This window comes from Oryctolagus cuniculus, chromosome 5 (genome assembly GCF_051225735.1).
Source record: "Oryctolagus cuniculus isolate XC-2025 breed Fujian yellow rabbit chromosome 5, ASM5122573v1, whole genome shotgun sequence".
In the NCBI taxonomy this organism is placed as follows: Eukaryota; Metazoa; Chordata; class Mammalia; order Lagomorpha; family Leporidae; genus Oryctolagus; species Oryctolagus cuniculus.
In genome coordinates, this window is record NC_142871.1 from 113,881,857 (window position 1) to 113,902,737 (window position 20,881).

The following is a 20,881-nucleotide window of genomic DNA, read 5'->3' on the forward strand; positions in this document are numbered from 1 at the left end:
ATTGAGATTTAATGAACTCTTCCTAGGCTCAAAGTATTATTGAGTAAGTGATGGAATTCCCCCACATAGTTCTTGAGGACAGCTGTGGTGAGAGGTGCTTCTAGCACTGTGTCCCTGTCCACATTATGCCTTGAATTTGAAAAAGTGACATAACCTCTCTGAACTCTGGAAATCCCTGCAGTGAGGTCTGCAGTAGAGGAGGGCTGGGAGATAATAAGGAACCTGAATGGCCCCTGTGTGTGAATGTCCAGCATCCAGAGCTCCTGGCTTCTGATCGGTACTCAAAAGTGTTACTTAAGGGCATACCTGACTGACGGGTCAATTGGGCTTCAGACAAAGTAATTGCCTTCTCTTTAATCACCAGCCTTTCTCCTAAAAATTAAAATATGTGTGTAGTTTAAATATTAGATTGTGCCTAATCTGAATAAAAATTCTCTGTGCTTCAAATACAAAAGGATGTTATATATTTAATGTTTAATACTTATCTTGTTGCATGTATTCCAAGAACAAAAAGTGATTTAAATCCATATCTACAGAAGAGCAAAGTACCTAGATCAAATAAATGTATTATGAGATTTATCTTCTGAAGTTGAGCTGGTCACTTGTTATGGGACATATCACATGTTTTATTTATTTATTCATTTATTTATTTATTTGACAGATAGAGTTAGACAGTGAGAGAAAGAGAAAAAGGTCTTCCTTCCGTTGGTTCACCTCGCAAATGGCTGCCATGGCCTGCGCTGCGCCAATCCGAAGCCAGGAGCCAGATGCCTTTTCCTGGTGTCCCACACAGGTGCAGGCGCTCAAGCACTTGGGCCATCCTCCACTGCCCTCCCGGGCCACAGCAGAGAGCTGGACTGGAAGAGGAGAAGCCGGGACTAGAACCCGGCGCCCATATGGGATGCCAGCACTGCAGGCAGAGGATTAACCAAGTGATCCATGGCACTGGCCCCCATATCACATGTTTTCTAAAAGGCATTATTAAAAATATTTTTACAATTTGTCCATAATTGTGTTTCTGTTTTCAATTTCACTTAACTTGCCTGAATATAACATTCTGAAATTTTTATTTTGAAATAATTCTCATATTTTAGAAGAATATTCAAACTTTAATGTCTGAGATTTATAACAATAATTTCACTGGCAACAGCTTACATGTTTATTTTCTGTAGTAAATTTCTACTTCTAAAGACGATGTGTATGGATATATGATTGTATTCTATTAATTCTCATTGTCTTCTTATATTTTTTTCTCTCAAACATAGGTCATGGGAATAGTCCCCTAGTTTATGTTTAGATTGCTGCTTGTTCACTTATTTCTTTTTTTAGCATTTTAAAGCCTTTTTACGGTTTCCCTCCTACTGTTTTGCTTGGCAGAGACTTTCTAACCCAAACAGCTAAAAAGAAAAGTTCCACAGTAGCAGGGTGCCATATAAAACAGGATCCCACACCTAAAATCTAAATGGCCAGAGATGATAAAATGCCTGCTATTAAAAAATACATGTTTTTAACAGTTTATCTGGAAAAAGTTTTCCTTAGAGTGACATTTAATGTAATATGATTTGAAATGAGTCCAGGCTGCCCCTCACATTCTTAGATGGAATAAACATTAAATGGAACAAACAATAACAAAATATAGAAAACATGTTTATGAAAATAGATAGGTTTATTGCATCTTTGGAATGTCACTGCTATTTGTAAGCTATTTCAATGATTATAAATATGGTGATTTATAAAGAAATGGTCTAAAATTATAAGTTCATTTTTAATTTAGTCCTTTGATTATAAACACTTTCACTCACATGAGGGATAAAGTGAACCTTTATTTTTAAAATAAGAATACATCAAATGTCGATAAGACAGTACTTTTATGTATACCATATACTAAGGTTCAGTTATAAATATTTTCACTCTAATTAAATAACTTTTAACTATTGGTTTAGGCTAGTCACAAGTCTTGACAACAAGGGTAGAAATAGATTTTCTTTAGAAAATAGAAAAATGTATTTAAAAGATTGCAATAATTATTTACAAGTCACTCTAATACTTAGCAATGTGATCCAAGCATAAGGCTAGCAAGCATAATGCTACCAAAAAGAAATGTGTAAACTTTCCCCTACTCTTCTTTTACTGTTTAGTCCAATTAGTTCTTTCCTGGCAATGAGAGTATATTCACTGGATTGAAGTTAGGTTTACATTTACGTTGATGAGATGAAGAAGGCCATAGTCTCAGCTACTGAATCCTTCCTGGTGTTCCCTCCCGGACCTTCTCTTTTCAAGTAATATGAATATGGAGAAGATAGAAGGAAGGGTGCAATTTCATGGAGATGAGAGAGAGAGAGAGAGAGAGAGAGAGAGAGAGAGAGAGAGAGAGAGAATGTATGTGTGGGAGAGAGAGAGAAAGAGAGTGTGTGTGAGAAAGTGAGTGAGAGAGAGAGTGTGTGTGTGAGAGAGAGTGTGTGTGAGAGAGGGAGAGAGAGCACGTATGTGTGTGTGTGAGAGAGAGTGTGAGAGAGAGCGAGAGAGAGAGTGTGTGTGTGAGAGTGTGTGTGAGAGAGAGTGTGTGTGTGAGAGTGTGTGTGTGAGAGAGAGAGAGTATGTGTGTGTGTGTGAGTGTGTGAGAGTGAGCGAGAGAGAGAGAGCGCGCGTGTGTGTGTGTGTGAGAGAGTGTGTGTGTGTGTGTGTAAGAGAGAGAGAGAGAGAAGGAAAAGAAGGAGAAGGAGAAGAAAGGAGGAGGAGTGATAAAGAACACCTTCATAAGTCAGAGAATCTTTACCATCTGGGGAAACTTACAGTGAAAGACTCACCCATTACACTCTTATGAGTTGACTTCTACCATCTTACCAACAGGGACCCTGATTCCGTTTTCCTGGGATTACAAGAATGCCTTTAATCAGATAGGTGGGGGAAAGGGAATGAAAGTTGAAAAGGGAACATGGCTTAGCCCAAATCCTCTCCAAAAGAGCATAACTCTGAATGGTACTCAATTTAGTGCTTAGTGCACTATTTTCTACTGCATAATGAAATGCTGGCCTAGGGTCCAAGCCACACTGTAGCCTGCTTCTCAATTGCTCTCCCTCTCTGTATCTGTAAGACATCTCCATATTTGTATACCAGTGATAGATCTGTTTAATTCCTTCCGTTAGCCTTAGGAATCAACATGCGTAACATGTGCATTTCTGAGGGTATTCTTTGATGAAGTCTCCTGAATTGGTAGCCCACACTAGTGATGTTTCCTTGAATAAAGGCTTATATTAAGAGATTTTTTTACACTCTTTTTTTTTGACAGGCAGAGTTAGACAGTGAGAAGGAGAGATAGAGAAAAAGGTCTTCCTTCCGTTGGTTCATCCCCCAACTGGCCTCTACAGCTGGCGCTACGCTGATCCGAAGCCAGGAACCAGGTGCTTCTTCCCAGTCTCCCATGTGGGTGCAGGGGCCCAAGCACTTGGGCCATCCTCCACTGCCTTCCTGGGCCATTGCAGAGAGCTGGACTGGAAGAGGAGCAACCGGGGCTAGAACCCGGTGCCCATCTGGGATGCCGGCACCACAGGCAGAGGATTAACCTAGTGAGCCACGGCGCCGGCCCCTATATTAAGAGGTTTAATGGTGTATTTTCTTTAGAAACAGGATCCAAATGCACAAGACTTATTTTTCAATATAGGTGAGCATATTGGATCTCTTTGATGTCAAATACTTGCTGTTTGTTCAGTATGTGATCTCAAGGAAGGAAGCAAGATGTAAGTTCTTTATATAAGTGACTGATTATTATTGAAAGTAATCAGGGATAGCACAGTGTCATGAAAACTATATTGACAGATAAAGAATGTTAGTTTTCTGACAAAATTAAAAATAAGTGTGTACTATTTCTACCTCCTTTCCTTCCCCACATTCAATTATATGAGCCATAGATCCCTTTAAGATTGCTTTAATAGGTTCAATTTTTTTTCACAATGTAATGTTCTGTTTTGGCAATTGTGTGTGCCTGCATATGTTCAATATTGATTTTAAGTAAAATTGAGCTGGTTCTTCTGTTTATTTGCATAACAAATCATCCCAAAATTCTGTGGCTTCAAATGGCAATAGAATTTGTTTTTGCTGATGGTTTGCTGTGTGTTAAGAATTCACTCAAGGCTTCAGCAGGCATCTCTAGTTGGTTTTTAGGTACCTGACAGTCAGATAGATGGTGATCAGACCTGGAACAGCAGGGGCATCTTTCTTTCAACATCTGTTCCTTGAGCCTCTGCATGTGGTCTCTCTGTGTGGACTAGTGCAGACTTTCACAGCGTGACAGCTTTAGACATCTCCTTTGATGGCTTTGAACTCCAAAGGTATGCCTTTCATAGCTGAGTCATGTAATTGTTGCAACACTTCCTTAATCTCTTAGTTGAGACAGTTACAAAATCCACCCAGTTGCAAAGTTAAGGGATGTATCTCACCTTATTATTGGGGTGTGGCATTCTTGAAGAGCAAGTGGGTGGGGAAATATAATTGAGGCCATTTTTATAATGTCACATTTATGCTTTTAAAAAAGGTCTCATAATTAATCTGATTATGTGTTTTTACTATGATAATTAATGAATAATTACAATTGATACACAAGTTCTGTGTTCAAAGAAATTGAGATTCAAGGGCTGATTTTGTAGCACAAAACATTAAGCTGCTACTTGTGTAAGGCAGTTCAAGAACCAGGTGCTCTGCTTCTTATTCAGTTTCCTGCTAATAAAACCTGGGAAGGCAGCAGGTGATCATCCACATGCCTGGACCCATGCCACTTATGTGGGAGACCAGGATGAAGTCCCTGGATCACAGCATCAGCTTAGCTCAGACCTGGCTGTTACAGCCATTAAGGGAATGAACCAGTGTATGAAAGCCCTCTGTCTCTCTCCTCACTCTGAACCCTGCTTTATAAATAAACAAGCAAACAAATCTTCAAGATAAATACCCAGATTCCACCCCCTTCAGCATAGCTATCAATAATTACCTTAATCCTTTTCAAAATTGTTTTACCGCAAATGGGATTCAGATTGGATATTTGAGGGAGAAGTGTGTTGCTTAGAGCCAAAGAGATGAGGGAGAGAAAGCTGCATGCACAGTCCCCGCTATATGTCTCTCATCTTTGCCTCTGGTTCAGCAGATACTCTGTGGAAGCTGGTGAAGGAGAGTTGCAGGCATTAGCCATTGTAATCACTTCCATCCTGGAGTGAAGACAGCCTTCCCTGTATATCTATTTCCAAACAATTAGATAAACTAGGGAACAGACAGCAGGAAGGTGGAATCGCCATCCAGCCAGAAGGTGGAGATGGAAGGAAGAAAAAGCCAGAAAGTAAAGTATAAAATTCAAGTTTGTAGTTTTTCTTTCTATCCCTGAAATCTTCAGCATCTACAAGAAAACAGTGAGCATACACTGTCATGTAAATCACTGTGTTAACTCTGGACTGTCATTTCCATGTATTCCAAAAGCTGGGCCTCCCTGGTCCATACCTGCTCTCTGAAATCTCTACTCAGGACTGAAGCCTTTTTGGAAGGTCTATTGTACCCTATCTGGCATGTCTGGCATGTTCCTGTGATTCAGTTCAATGTGTTAAATCAGTTAGGTAATGACTACTTATTTTTGAAAGATTGAATCACAGAAATGTCTTTTTCTGAGCAAATGTGCAGTGTACTCCAGAAATGAAAAATAACAATTAGATCTTTGTTGGTGTTTTGTTAGCACAAAATACTCTGCAGTATTTAATTTGCTTTAGTAAAGTATTTCTCAAAATTTACAAAGTTTTCTTTTAAATGAAATAATCACATATTCTGAATAATATAGTAGACACTGTCTACAATATAGCAATAAACTTGATTTATAACTTATACAAGTGTTGCTTATATAATAGTGGATATTACTTACTATATTATTACAAATAATGATGATGTAAATTCCTGCATTTTTCTGATCAAGGGGGAACACTTCATCATTTTCTGTTTTTAAGCAGCAATTATCTGGAACTGCATTATTTAAAAATTGTTTCATTGTACAATTACATCATTGTTGCTGTTATCACACAGGGACACCAGTTGCCTGAAGTTATTTTAAATTATTAAAATACCCTTTGTTTCTTTTCTTGGAAAAGAAAATGGAAATATGAAAATCTAGGATGGGACTATTTTGAGGGTTTTTTGGAGAGCATTATTTTTTCTCTTTAAACTTTAATTTGCAACAAAATTAGAAAACATAACTTGCTAACATTATTAGTCATCATGCAATGGCAATTTATTCTATAGCTAAGGTCTTGTTCTATTAATGTATCCAAAGAGAAGACACAGTTTATCACTGAAAGTAATAATGCCAGCTGCTCTTTTGGCTCACTCTTCTACTTTCTGAGAAAAATTTATGATTATCCTGAAATATTTATCATGCCTCAATGCACTGCTGTTCAAATGGATGATATTTAGTTGATCTGATCAATTACATTTTGACTAACAAAATTTTTCTTTGGACCTCGATTTTTCAAAAGAAAATGTTAAAATAAAACTTCATCTCTCCTTTCATTCCATCTTACTGAGTTAGCATCATGTTTATCAAATTATCTATAAGATTTTCCATAATGAGAAAATGGTCTTGTAGGACAGTCTGTCTGCATTGCCATTCAAAAGGTCTGTAAGTAACAAACTTGTGTAAAAGCTGAATGGATGTCCAGTTTGGCTCAGAAAGACTTGAATCTGACTTTTAATGGTCTTCTCTACATTAGTATGTTTAGCTTGTTGATAAATATTGTCAATATTATTTTAGTTTAAACTCATTCCATTAATATGACTCCTGACTAAGCCATTTAAGTGCAATCCATTTTGGGAGAGGTAAACTATGCCCTACAGATGAGTTTAGAGGGAACTAGAAACTAAAATCTTAAATGTGAACTGGTTTACTCATCAGTTTTAAGTAAATACAAGTGTCCCATGTTTTCAAGTACTCATTATCTTTGTACACTGAACACAGAAATGAAACATCACATCCATTCTTCTTAATAGGCAATGATTTTAAAAGACATGTTTTCCTAATGTTTATAAAGAATTGACCTTTTTTGAAAATTTTTAAAAATAAAAACAAAGTAACCTTTCTGATTTTTAGGTTTAACACTACTTGATCTAAAATTGCCTGATTAAATTGCTTCAAAAGTAGACATAATATATAGTTGTCACACAGAATTAGAAAGCTAAATCTGAGTGCTGACAATAATATTGCATCCTAAAAATCACATTAGATAACAGGTTAGTTTTACACTTCAAAACTTAGACATTAATGAGACATATATGCTAACATTTCACTCATTATACATTTTATAACATAAAATGGATAAAAGTCATTTTCCACTAACTGTATTTGTACAGATAGTGAAATTTTTATAAAACATTTCATTTCAGTGAAGTTAAAAAATTGTAATCCAAATGTGTTTATCTTGGATATTCAATGTATAGACTCACAGGGTGATTGGATATATAATTTTTGGAATAATCGAGTATTTTATAATATCTATGGATTTTTGATATTCTAATTCAATATAATCCTATAGTGTATTATTCTGAAGGATGTTTTTCATTTTATAAATGTTTCCAACAAAATAAAATTAGTACCTGCCAAACCTTGTGTATTATAAATAAGTACTCTTTGAAACATCAACATATTGAAGCAAATTCATGCTAATACTTTACTGCACTAATACTGCTCACTTTAGATCTTCTTATACTAATATAATGTAGTATTCACTGATAAATTTAAAGTCTTATTAACCAAGATGGCTGCGTCCTGTATTGATTTCTTCTTATAGTGCAAGTATATAGTAAAGCACATATTTCTTATTAACCCAAATACACTCAGGCAGCCCCCCAAGTCCACTGGTCTGCAGGTTTCCTGAGCTTTTGGTGACATTGTTATATCTGTTATTTAACTTATGCATTCTTTTGTAGCCATAGAAAATCTGATACCTGACTTTTATTCATTTATGATATAATTTGGCGAAGAATTTTCATTTCTCTATGGCTTGGATCTTTTCCATTTATTCATTCACCCAGTCAGTACTTTTATGGTATGTATTCAAAAGCGTGTTGATTTTTTGTTGGACTCAAAAATTCAATAGCAGGTATTAGCTAACAGTAACTACTGGTTTTATTACTATTGAATTGATCTCTCTCAAACAATCCAGACCTACATTCTCTTCTCACCAGTGCAGATCTCCGTTTTGGAGATCTCTATCTCCCTCTCCTTCTCACTCTATCACCCAGCCATGTACAAACAAATAAATCTTCAAAATGAATTCACAGATTCCGTCCCTTCCCCCAATCAATTCTGGGAGACACCATTTAGACTCAGTGCAGCATGAGTACAATTAGATTCAGTATTTTAAAAATCACTGCTGCTTTCATGCTAAGGAAATAACAACATTACCAGTGTTATTATCAAACACCAAGATATGATATATGAGAAGCAACACAGCCGAGTGGAAAGAAAATTATACTGGGAGCTTTGAGACTTCTTGCCCTTACTTCAGAATGATGTTGGGAACACGATTGTTTTGACATGGGAAGACCAAGAGGGTGGTCACAAAAGGCATTGACCTGAACAAAGAATAACTAATGCATATTCGTTATGTTTATTTTAGGAAACTGTGAAATGGTATTGAATAAAATGACTTTCATTTCACTGCCCCAGTGGTCTCCCAGCATACACTGCACAAATACATTTGCGTGGGTGGATTTATCTTATAATTAAAAGTGAATACATGTTGACATTATTGGACTACTATTACCATGTTCTGCCTGCATTCATACTGAATGATTGTGGGTAGAGGCTTTGGTCACTCTTGAGAAGCATGGATGTGCCATCCAACAGAGGGCAGTATAGGGTCCTTAGTACACACAGGTAATGTTAAATAAGGAAGTACAGGAAATTATACACCAGAACAAATTAGTTTTAAGGCTTCTGGAGTTAAGAAGTTTTCTGAATATGGTGTCAGACCATTTTAGCTACCTTTTAGAAAGGGTATTCTGTAGAAGAAAAAAAAAAACTGGATGTTCAATTTTCCAGAGATTTCCTGTGTTTATTATTCTAAGACTGTGATTTATTAAAACTGTCTTACTTTCTTCAAGCAGACCAAGATTTCCTCTGTGCTACTGAGGCTAAGATATATGGGGTTTGTGCAGAGTCTGTGAATGAGACAGGGTTATAGTACACAGGCTACGGTTCTATTCATAGCTGGTTAGAGCATTTTCACCGAGAGTTGCCAGGAAGAGCTCTAGGCTCATTTTTTCTCATTACCGAATTTACAAATATATTACCTTTAAGAGGAGTTACTGCTCAAATTGAGTTTTGAGTTATAGGGTCTGAAACCACATTATTTACATTTTTATGGTAATCTATGGCATATGTTGAAGAAATCACTCATTCTATATCCACCTTTCCCGCTGCACTCATGCACATGGAAAGTAATACCATCAGTTGTGTCTGATCTGACCAGTAGAGACTACAGACAAATAACTTCTAATGCTATCCATTTATTTTGAAGTATAAATGTCCTTGGTGCAAGGATTGGTGGTAGAACAAGCAAAGATAAGAAGTCCTTCAAAAAATATTTTAAAATTTATTTAGAAAACTATATTTGTTGGTGAGCAAGGAAAAAGGTATATTACAGGTCCATAAATTTAAGTCTATTTCCTGGAAAAATGTAAAATAGTTTATTAAACAGGGGACTTATGAACATAAAAATGCCCAAATATTATGTATATACTAAGAGTAAAACATACCAAACAGACTTCACTTGCTTGTTGATAGTATTTTACAGTTATAAGAAAAAGAACATGATGGACACCACCCATTCATGTTTCAAAAAAGATCATTGACTATTATAATATCCATATAAGATATGAATTTCACCAAGGGTGATATTTTTCAATTTTTATGTTTTATTGGTGAAACTTTTTTACCCTGGATAAATTTTTTTTAGAAATCCAATGTATGAGATAAGAAATTTAATGTGAAAGATTTTTATGGGTTTCTCTCCCCCAAGACCCTAGGAAGAGTCTTATCATACATTTTAAGGAAATTTTCAAATGTTATATATTTTTGCATTTTTTTCCTTAAAAGGATCCCTCTATAATTACAATCACTTTTAGGCCCACAGAGCCTAGACTCACCTCTGAATATAAACAAAAATAGACTTTCCTATTAAAACAGGCCTGCAGATCTAGACTACACTGATTTGGCCTTGCTCAAGCCCCAGCATCAGCATTTGTGACTGAAATCCACTTTGATGCTGAGTTTGCTGATGTCTAACATCTCCTGAGAAGGTGCAGCAACTGCTACGCCCTGAGTCTTTCAGCAGAACAGAATCAGACTCTACACAGATGGGTCCGAGGAGTTTGTAAAGTACCTAAAATCTAACGATGAGTCCAGTTTCAGAGATAGTGAGATGATAAAATACGCGCCTTTTCCCCTCACCCCAAACTGTGTAGGAGCCTTGCCCATGGCAATGTAGTGAACAAAATCTTTAGTAATGTTGAAGAGGAAGACAGAGAAGTGAGAAACTATAGAACAAATATTTATCAAGGAAATATTGGAAATAATGCTTTTCAGTCAGATAGACTTTGTCCCAGTGTAGCTGTTGCTAGTGGGTGATACTACTCATTCTTAATATTTCTGAGTCCAGATCTTCTACCAAAGCTTTTTTTTTTCAATCTGGATTGTTAAAGTATTTAAAAAGATAACACAAATGAGGATTTTAACACACACACCTATACAGACTTAACATATAGTTCAGCATAAATTAAAGGTGCTTCTATTATTATAACCATCATAAACATCAATAAATGAGAAGAATTAGTGAAGAAAAGGTATCACAATTCAAAGTGGATCAAATCAGAAATGAATTCAAAATAGAAAAAAAAAAGCTGAAACTGGGGCCGGCATTGTGGCTTAGCGAGTCCAAGTCCTGGCTGCTCTACTTCTGATTCAGCTCTCTTTTATGGCCTGGGGAAGCAGTAGAAGATGCCTCAAGGACTTGGGCCCCTGTACCCGCATGGGAGACCGGGAAGAAGCTCCTAGCTCCTGGCTTCGGATCAGCACTGCTCCAGCCATTATGGCCATTTGGGGAATGAACCTGCAGATGGAAGACACCCCACTGCCACATCTCCTTCTCTCTCTGTGTAATTCTGACCTTCAAATAAAAATAAATCTTTTTTTTTTTTTTTTTTTTTTTGGACAGGCAGAGTTAGTGAGAGAGACAGAGAGAAAGGTCTTCCTTTTCCTTTGGTTCAACCCCCAAATGGCCACTACGGCCAGGGCGCTGCACCGATACGAAGCCAGGCGCTAGGTGCTTCCTCCTGGTCTCCCATGCGGGTGCAGGGCCCAAGCACTTGGGCCATCCTCCATTGCCTTCCCGGGCCACAGCAGAGAGCTGGACTGGAAGAGGAGCAACTGGGACAGAATCCGGCGCCCCAACCGGGACAAGAACCCGAGGTACCTGCACCGCAGGTGGAGGATTAGCCTAGTGAACTGTGGCGCCAGCCAATAAATCTCCATTAAAAAAAAAAAGAAAGAAAAAGAAAAAGAAAAAGAAAAAGAAAAAGAAAAAGAAGAAAAGAAAAGAAAAGAAAAGAAAAGAAAAGAAAGGAAAAGAAAGGAAAAGAAAGGAAAAGAAAAGAAAGGAAAAGAAAAGAAAGGAAAAGAAAAGAAAGGAAAAGAAAAGAAAAGAAAAAAGAATGGTCAAATTAAAAAGAAAAAAAGTTGAAAACCAAGGGTTTCAAATGCCAGTTCAATTCAACAAATGTTTATTCAATGCATTTTTATGCCAAATACTTAAAGAACTAATAATTTAGCTAGGAAAAGAGACACATAAATCAACCTAAAATGCATAAAATCCAATAAGAGCAATGATAGATACTCAGTGACCTATGGAAATGCAAGACAACTAAATCAACCTGTGCTGAAAATGTCTTATAAGAGGATCTTTTGAGTTGAATATTAGAAGATGAAAAGGGCAGAAATCATTTTCAGGTAGATGTAATGGTGCAAAAGATCAGAGATGTGAAACAGCCTGGCATAGCATTGCAAACATTTGCTGTGGCTAGAGGTTAGCAGGGAGAAATTCAATAAGAATTAGATGAGCTGAAAGGGGAAATAGGAATTGAGAGTTCTCATGATCCTCTAGGACTTAGTGTGGAATTCGCATAGTGAGGGAAAGATGACAAGACTACAGCTAGGGAAGGATAACCTTGATTTTAGAATTTCCTTGACTATTGGTGTTCTTTGGTGTGTGATTCAAGCTACACTGATTTCTTGGAGTCCAATTAGTTGGAGGTGGTGTGACCTTACTGCGCCTCTCTGGACTGTGAATGTAAAGAAAATATTTTTCTCTGTGGGGCTTATGGGAGTTGCAGGTGGAGCCTACTCAAGATCCTCATTCCTCACCCTAGGGAGGGGCTGCATACTCTCCTACACCATGCATATAAATCAATGGAAAAACTTAATGATTATTCAGATTTCCAGTTTGAAATCTGCATGAACTACAGAAATAATCATCCAAAAACCAGCCCAATAATTCTGACCCAGGAAGTCCACACAACAGTGTTTGAGAGGCACCTTTCTAAGCACAACTTGGCCCTGTGGTCAGTGCTGCACTATGCAGATTCCTGTGAGTATGAATTGCTTTTTCTAAGACATTGCCAACCTTGATGTTCAGTGAACTTTGGCTCAACGCAGAAGTTAGTTAAAAAGATGAAAGGTCTTAATGCTTTAAGTTACATGTAATTAAAATAAAATTTGGGGCCTCACTGGCTTCTGGCTTGGCAACACCTTGCTTATTAGGAGGCATGCAAAGAATATCAAAATAATTAAAACTCTCAATCCTTTCATGTGCTTTATATAGAATATTTAAGGGTACTTGATTCAAATCCTAACACAACACTTTGAAAATTCCTTTTCCTTAATTCTCCAAATGTCTTTTTTAATGAACTTATTTTTTACAAGTTTTATTTATTTATATGTTTGCAAGACAGAGAAACAGGGAGAGGGAGAAGAAGAAGAAAAGAGAGAGTGTAAGGGAGATGGAGAGAGAGAGAGAGAGAGAGAGAGAGAGCGCAGAGAAATCTTCCATCTGATGGAACATTCCCCCAAATGGCCACAACAGTCTAGGATGGACTTCCTGAAGCTTTCCCAGATTTCCAACTGGGTCTCCCACATGCATAGCATGTACCAAAGCACTTGAGCCATCATTGCTGCCTTATGGGGCACATTAGCAAGAAGCTGGATCAGAAGCAGAGCAGCCAGGACTTCACACAGGATTTGAACCAGTACTACAATATGGAATGCCAGCATTGCAAGGGGTGGCTTAACCTGCCGTGCCACAGTATCAGCATCTCTCCAAATGTCACATCTGTTTTAGAGCCTTTCATTCTCTAAAGGATCTGCGTTTTCTTTATACCTCTTAGATTCTCTGTATCTTTAATTCCTTGATTTCATTTCTACTGGCTTAGACCAACAGATACAGTCTATGGATTTGGATAAAGGAAGAATCCATGCTGACAATGTAGAGCTGAGTTTGAATGATGGTGGCATCTTAGAAAGTGGTGAGGTCATAAAAGACCCTGAAGTACTATGCCCTCATTGGTACTTTCGTAAAGACATCAACATTAACTGTGCTGCTCAAAAAGTCATCCTACTGGGGCATGTGTTATGGTGTAAAGAGTAAAGCCTCCACCTGCAACACCTGTATCCCATATAGGCTCTGGTAAGTGTCCCAGCTGCTCCACTTCCTATTCAGTTCCCTGCTAATGGCCTTGGAGAAGCAGTGGAAGATGGCCCCTAAGTATTTGGGCACTTTCGCCCACCTGAGAGACCTGGATGAAACTCTTGGCCCCTTACTTTAGCCTGGGTTAGCCCCAGCCATTCTGGCCATCTGGGGAGTAGAACATCTCTCTCTTTTTCTGTCTTTCCGTGTCTCTTTGTAACTTTGACTTTCAAATAAAGTAAATAAATCTTTAAAAAAATCTTATTACAGGCCAGCGCCGCAGCTTACTAGGCTGATCCTCCACCTGCGCCGCCGGCACCCTGGGTTCTAGTCCCGGTTGGGGCACCGGATTCTGTCCCAGTTGCTCCTCTTCCAGCCCAGCTCTCTGCTGTAGCCCAGGAAGGCAGTGGAGGATGGCCCAAGTGCTTGGGCCCTGCACCCGCATGGGAGACCAGGAGGAAGCACCTAGCGCCTGGCTTCGTATCGGTGCAGCGCCCTGGCCATAGCGGCCATTTGGGGGTTGAACCAAAGGAAAAGGAAGACCTTCCTCTCTGTCTCTCTCTCACTGTCTAACTCTGCCTTTCAAAAAAAAAAAAAATCTTATTATAGTCTATTTTTCTCTATCCCTTTTCTTGGTGTCTTTATTTCCTATTCAATGCCTCTGGAGATGCTGTCCAGTTCAGCTTTGTTGTCTGTGTCAAGGTCCCTCTTCAAAAATTTGGAACTATGAATTATGAAATTTTCTAAGGAATTGTCATCAGGTATAAAGTTTCCTTTTTAAGATGCAAAGTATAGAGAAGTCTATAAAAGTAGCTGGCATCATCTATGCCCTATTGCTCCAAAGAGGCGAGTGTTCTAATTCTATTTGACATGTTTGTACAGTTCAGGGTCACCTCTCTCTGCCTGGGATCTCAAATCACTTGGAGATATGGGACCATATAGGGAACTTCTTGTCCTGAGTGTTCAATTTTGAGGGAACTCTTGTAAAAAAATGCAAAATTCCAAATACAAAATTAAGAAAATTTGAAAATTTGAAAAGGGAACATGGAATTATTAAATCTTAAGAGTCAACAAGTGTTGGAAATATCTCAAAATTAAGAAAATTTCTTTTAAAATCTAATTAAGTATCTGAGGTTACTTCGTTATACTTTTTCCTCACATTTTTGATAACATGTTCTTTATTTGCCTCTTTCTAATAACAACATAGTATAATATTTTCTTTTGTAAAAAGAATTATTTAATTTTATTTGAAAGGTAGGCTTACCTAGACAGAGAAAAGGAAAGGTAAAGACAAAGTGAGATCTTCCATCCACTGGTTCATGCCTCAAATGGCCATAGGGACCAGGGCTGATCTATGCTTAAGCCAGGAGCCTAGAACTCCATCTGGGACTCCAACGTGGATGATTGGGGCCCAAATGCTTGAATGATCTTCCACTGTTTTTCTAGGAGCATTAGTTGGAGCTGGGTTGGAAGTGAAATAGATAACTCTACACTGAGTGAAATGAATCTTAATGGAGGATGGGACTGGCAGGAGGAGAGGGAGGATGAGGAGGGGTAGGAGGGTGGGTGGGAGGGCAGGTATGGAGGTATGGTGGGAAGAATAGCTATATTCCTAAAGTTGTACTTATGAAATTTGTATTTCTTAAAAAGTAAATAAAAAAATAGGAGTGAAGAAAAGAAAAAAAAAAAGAAACAGCACTCATATGGAAGTCTGTGTCACAGGAAGTGGCTTTACCCTCTGTGCCACAATGCTGGCCCTGAATTATAATATTTTCTATGGAGAAAGTAGAAAGATGACTCAAACTTTTCTCTAATACTGTTAATCAAAAATTTTATTGAAAGAGTAGAAAAGTATCTGTCAATTTAACAATTAATTATTGGTAATATCATACTAAGATATAATGTGATACATGGTGATTTATAACCATATATACAGATATATTATTTGTTTTAGAACTACTGAGATTTTGTGTGCTTCACACAGAATAATTTTTATATATTCTGTCTCTGTAATTTGTATAAAAATGTTAAAAAGCCTAATGATAACACTGGGGATTACACTGAACATAATTCTGATGAGAAAAGATTTCTATTTGATTTCACATTGAAACTGATTCTTTCACATTCAACTTTGTATTTATAATATTAGGGAGAATTTTCCACAGATGAACTCCTGGTCCTATACAGTTTAAAATCTGTTTCTCTTCAAATAGTACATATTTCTATTGCCTGATATGGTTAGGGCATGGCTAATATGTGCTGTTGGCTGAGGTCTACAGTGATAATTTGAGCATAAGTTAAAATTTAACACTACATTTTGTGTGTGTGTGTGTATATATATATATATATAATATATATGTATATTTACACCAATATTCTTAAAGAGTAAGGAATTGTGAGATCTCCCAAGTGGTAAAAGTATGCCTTTAATCACATGTAAAGAAATTTAATGTAGGAACTTAAAGAAAATTAAATGGCACCTGAATACCACTGCCGAGGAACCAGCCTACATATTCAGTGTAGTTTGTATACCCATCCCCTTTTCCTCTTCTTACACTTCTTCATTGCTTTAGAGCAGTAAAAGCACCTCGCCGCCAAAGCATGCCATCCATAAACCAGTCTCTCCCTTCTCAACTCCATGATGATTTATTTTGATTTCTTTCTGTCTCTTCCACTTTTTCATTACATTTCTCAGCTAGCTCCCTACCTAATGTGCTCTCATAAAACAGTTTCAGGACTCTTATCATAGGGCAGCTTAAGGAAACAATCTGAGGTCTTTATCAGGGAGAATGAGTGAAGGCAGTAATGGTGTGTAATGCTCACCTATTGATGATCTGGACCAGGGATCATCAATTGCTGGACCAGGGCAGAGAGAAGAGAAGGAGAGGGGACTGATAAGCATTTTTACTTTCAATTTTGTTAGATTTTAAAAATGAAAGAATTATGTTCTTGAAAAATTTATTAGCTTTATAAGTCATTTCCTCATAATTATTTGAATTATCTTAGTGAATATGTTTGTTTGTTTTAAAGGTTTGTATATTTATTTAAAAGAGTAAAGATAGAGGGACAGAGATCTTCCATCTTCTGGTTCACTTCACAGATTAACAGCTGGCCCTGGGGCAGGAGCTTCATGCCAGTCTCCCACCTGGGTGGCAGGTTGGATAAGGGTCTTGAGCCATGTTCTGCTGCTTTCCCAGACCATTAGAAGGGAGTCAGATCAGAAATGGAGCAGGTGTGACTTGACCCAGCGCCTGCTTGGATGTTGGCATTGTGGGCAGCAACTTAACTCACTACACTCCAGTGCCAGCCTCAGTGTGTATGCTTTCAGTTTAGGGTCATTAAACCCTTTCTATAAGGTCAATTTATTAGAGAGAACATATATGCATATGTTCTGAGAATCATTGTACTCCATGGAAAAGCAGGCATTAGGTTATTTGTCATTATTCTAGCATGAGTTGTAAACAAAAATACCTATTTATCTATTTTGCATGGAATTTTTTTTCATACAGTAGGGTATTATTTTGTATTTTTGTTACATAAATTTATAACACATACTTATGCACACAAATATTTCAGTGTTTGTGAAAATGTAACTAAAATATGATTTCTGAAATTTCTACATTCTTTTGATAATGTGCATTTCCATTACATTTTTGAAGACCCTATTTATACTGTATATCTTCTCTCACAGCTTGTATATGTAGCATAGGTACTGTATCTGCTTTCTTTAAATGTTTTTTTAATGAATATAAATTTCCAAAGTACAGCTTATGGATTACATGGCTTCCCCCCCATAACGTCCCTCCCACCTGCAACCCTCCCCTCTCCCACTCCCTCTCCCCTTCCATTCACATGAGGATTCATTTTCCATTCTCTTTATATACAGAAGATCAGTTTAGCATACATTAAGTAAAGATTTCAACAGTTTGCTCCCACACAGAAACATAAAGTGAAAAATAATAGATGATTTTTTAAATGATGATGAAATCAGATCAGACCTATTGTCATGTTTAATCCCAGTGAGAGTCAAGTTGGGAATTGATAATTTCTTCTTCTTTTTTTTTTTTTTTTTTACAGAAGATCAGTTTAGTATACATTAAGTAAAGATTTCAACAGTTTGCACCCCCACAGAAACACAGAGTGAAATATACTGTTTGAGTACTCGTTATAGCATTAAGTCTCAATGTACAGCACGCTAAGGGCAGAGATCCTACATGAGGAGTAAGTGCACAGTGACTCCTGTTGTTGACTTTACAAATTGACACTCTTGTTTATGGCCTCAGTAATCTCCCCATGCTCCAGTCATGAGTTTCCAAGGCTATGGAAGCCCCTTGAGTTCTCCGACTCTTATCTTGTTTAGACAAGGTCATAGTCAAAGTGGAGGTTCTCTCCTCCCTTCAGAGAAAGGTACCTCCTTCTTTGAAGACCTGTTCTTTCCACTGGGATCTCACTCACAGAGATCTTTCATTTAGGGTTGTTGTTTTTTTTTTTTTTTTTTTTTTTTGACAGAGTGTCTTGGCTTTCCATGCCTGAAATACTCTCATGGGCTTTTCAGCCATATCGGACTGCCTTTAGGGCTGATTCTGAGGCCAGAGTGCTGTTTAGGACATCCACCATTCTATGAGTCTGCTGAGTATCTCACTTCCCATGTTGGATCACTCTCCCCTTTATTTATTCTATCGGTTAGTATTAGCAGGTACTAGACTTGTTTATGTGCTCCCTTTGACTCTTAGTCCTTTCATTATGATCAATTGTGAACTGAAATTGATCACTTGGACTAGTGAGATGGCATTGGTACATGCCACCTTGATGGGATTGAATTGGAGTCCCCTGGTATGTTTCTAACTCTACCATTTGTGGCAAGTCAGCTTGAGCATGTCCCAAATTGTACATCTCTTCCCTCTCTTATTCCCACTCTTATGTTTAACAGGGATCACATTTCATTTAATTTTCAACACTTAAGAATAACTGTGTGATAATTACAGAATTAAACCAGTCATATTAAGTAGAACAGACAAAAAAAAAAAAAACTACTAAGAGGGATAATGTATTAAGTTGTTCATTAACAGTCAGGGCTATGCTGATCAAGTCACCGTTTCTCATAGTGTCCATTTCACTTCAGGAGGTTTCCTTTTTGGAGTACAGTCAGTTGTCACCAATCAGGGAGAACATATGGTATTTGTCCCTTTGGGACTGGCTTATTTCACGCAGCATGATGTGTTCCAGATTCCTCCATTTTGTTGCAAATGACTGGATTTCGTTGTTTCTTACTGCGGTATAGTATTCTAAAGAGTACATATCCCATATTTTCTTTATCCAGTCTACCGTTGATGGGCATTTAGGTTGGTTCCAGGTCTTGGCTGTTGTGAATTGTGCTGCAATAAACATTAGGGTGCAGACCGCTTTTTTGTTAGTCAATTTAAACTCCTTTGGGTAAATTCCAAGGAGTGGGATGGCTGGGTCGAACGGTAGGATTATATTCAGGTTTCTGAGGAATCTCCAGACTGACTTCCATAGTGGCTTGACCAGTTTGCATTCCCACCAACAGTGGGTTAGTGTCCCTTTTTCCCCACATCCTCGCCAGCATCTGTTGTTGGTAGATTTCTGTATGTGAGCCATTCTAACCGGGTTGAGGTGAAACCTCATTGTGGTTTTGATTTGCATTTCCCTGATTGCTAGTGATCTTGAACATTTTTTCATGTGCCTGTTGGCCATTTGGATTTCCTCTTTTGAAAAATGTCTATTGAGGTCCTTGGCCCATCTCTTAAGTGGGTTGTTGGTTTTGTTTTTGTGGAGTTTCTTGATCTCTTTGTAGATTCTGGTTATTAACCCTTTATCAGTTGCATAGTTTGCAGATATTTTTTCCCATTCTGTCGGTTGTCTCTTCACTCTCCTGACTGTTTCTTTTCCAGTACAGAAACTTCTCAATCTGATGCAATCCCAATAGTTGATTTTGGCTTTGACTGCCTGTGCCTCCCGGGTCTTTTCCAGAAATTCTTTGCCTGTGCCAATATCTTGAAGGGTTTCTCCAATGTTCTGTAGTAACTTGATGGTGTCAGGTCATAGATTTAGGTCTTTAATCCACGTTAGGTGGATTTTTGTGTAAGGTGTAAGGTAGGGGTCTTGCTTCATGCTTCTGCATGTGGAAATCCAGTTTTCCCAGCACCATTTGTTGAATAGACTGTCCTTGCTCCAGGAATTAGTTTTAGATCCTTGATCAAATATAAGTTGGCTGTAGATGTTTGGATTGATTTCTGGTGTTTCAATTCTGTTCCATTGGTCTATTCATCTGTTTCTGTACCAGTACCATGCTGTTTTGATTACAACTGCCCTGTAGTATGTCCTGAAATCTGGTATTGTGATGCCTCCAGCTTTGTTTTTGTTGTACAAGATTGCTTTAGCTATTCAAGGTCTCTTGTGCCTCCATATGAATTTCAGCATCATTTTTTCTAGATCTGAGAAGAATGTCTTTGGTATCTTGATTGGTATTGCATTGAATCTATAAATTGCTTTTGGGAAAATGGACATTTTGATGATGTTGATTCTTCCAATCCATGAGCATGGAAGATTTTTCCATTTTTTGGTATCCTCTTCTATTTCTTTCTTTAAGATTTTGTAATTCTCATCGTAGAGATCTTTTTGTCCTTGGTTAAGTTTATTCCAAGGTATTTGATTGTTTTTCTGGCTATTGTGAATGGGATTGATCTTAGCAGTTCTTTCTCAGCCATGGTATTGCTTGTGTATACAAAGGCTGTTGATTTTTGTGCATTGATTTTATATCCTGCCACTTTGCCAAACTCCTCTATGAGTTCCAATAGTCTCTTAGTAGAGTTCTTTGGATCCTCTAAGTAAAGAATCATATGGTCTGCAAAGAGGGATAGTTTGACTTCTTCCTTCTCAATTTGTATTCCTTTAATTTCTTTTTCTTGTCTGATGGCTCTGGCTAAAACTTCCAGAACTATGTTAAATAGCAGTGGTGAGAGTGGGCATCCCTGTCTGGTGCCAGATCTCAGTGGAAATGCTTCCAACTTTTCCCCATTCAATAGGATGCTGGCCATGGGTTTTTCATAAATTGCTTTGATTATATTGAGGAATGTTCCTTCTATACCCAATTTGCTTAG

At 37.6% G+C, this 20,881-nt stretch overlaps 1 protein-coding gene across 9 annotated transcripts in view; it reads left to right on the plus strand.

Moving 5' to 3' along the window:
- Positions 1-20,881, plus strand: part of HMGCLL1 (3-hydroxy-3-methylglutaryl-CoA lyase like 1) — a 276,884-nt gene that overhangs the window by 159,844 nt on the left and 96,159 nt on the right. The window contains exon 4 of one of the 9 annotated variants that reach the window (XM_089333105.1): positions 662-1,010. The exons of the other annotated variants lie outside the window; for them this stretch is intronic. Within the exon in view, the coding sequence (XP_089189231.1) occupies positions 662-928 (267 nt within the window). The 3' untranslated portion in view covers positions 929-1,010. Of the gene's footprint in view, positions 1-661; positions 1,011-20,881 lie in introns of those variants that run through there. 9 annotated transcript variants of the gene reach the window in all.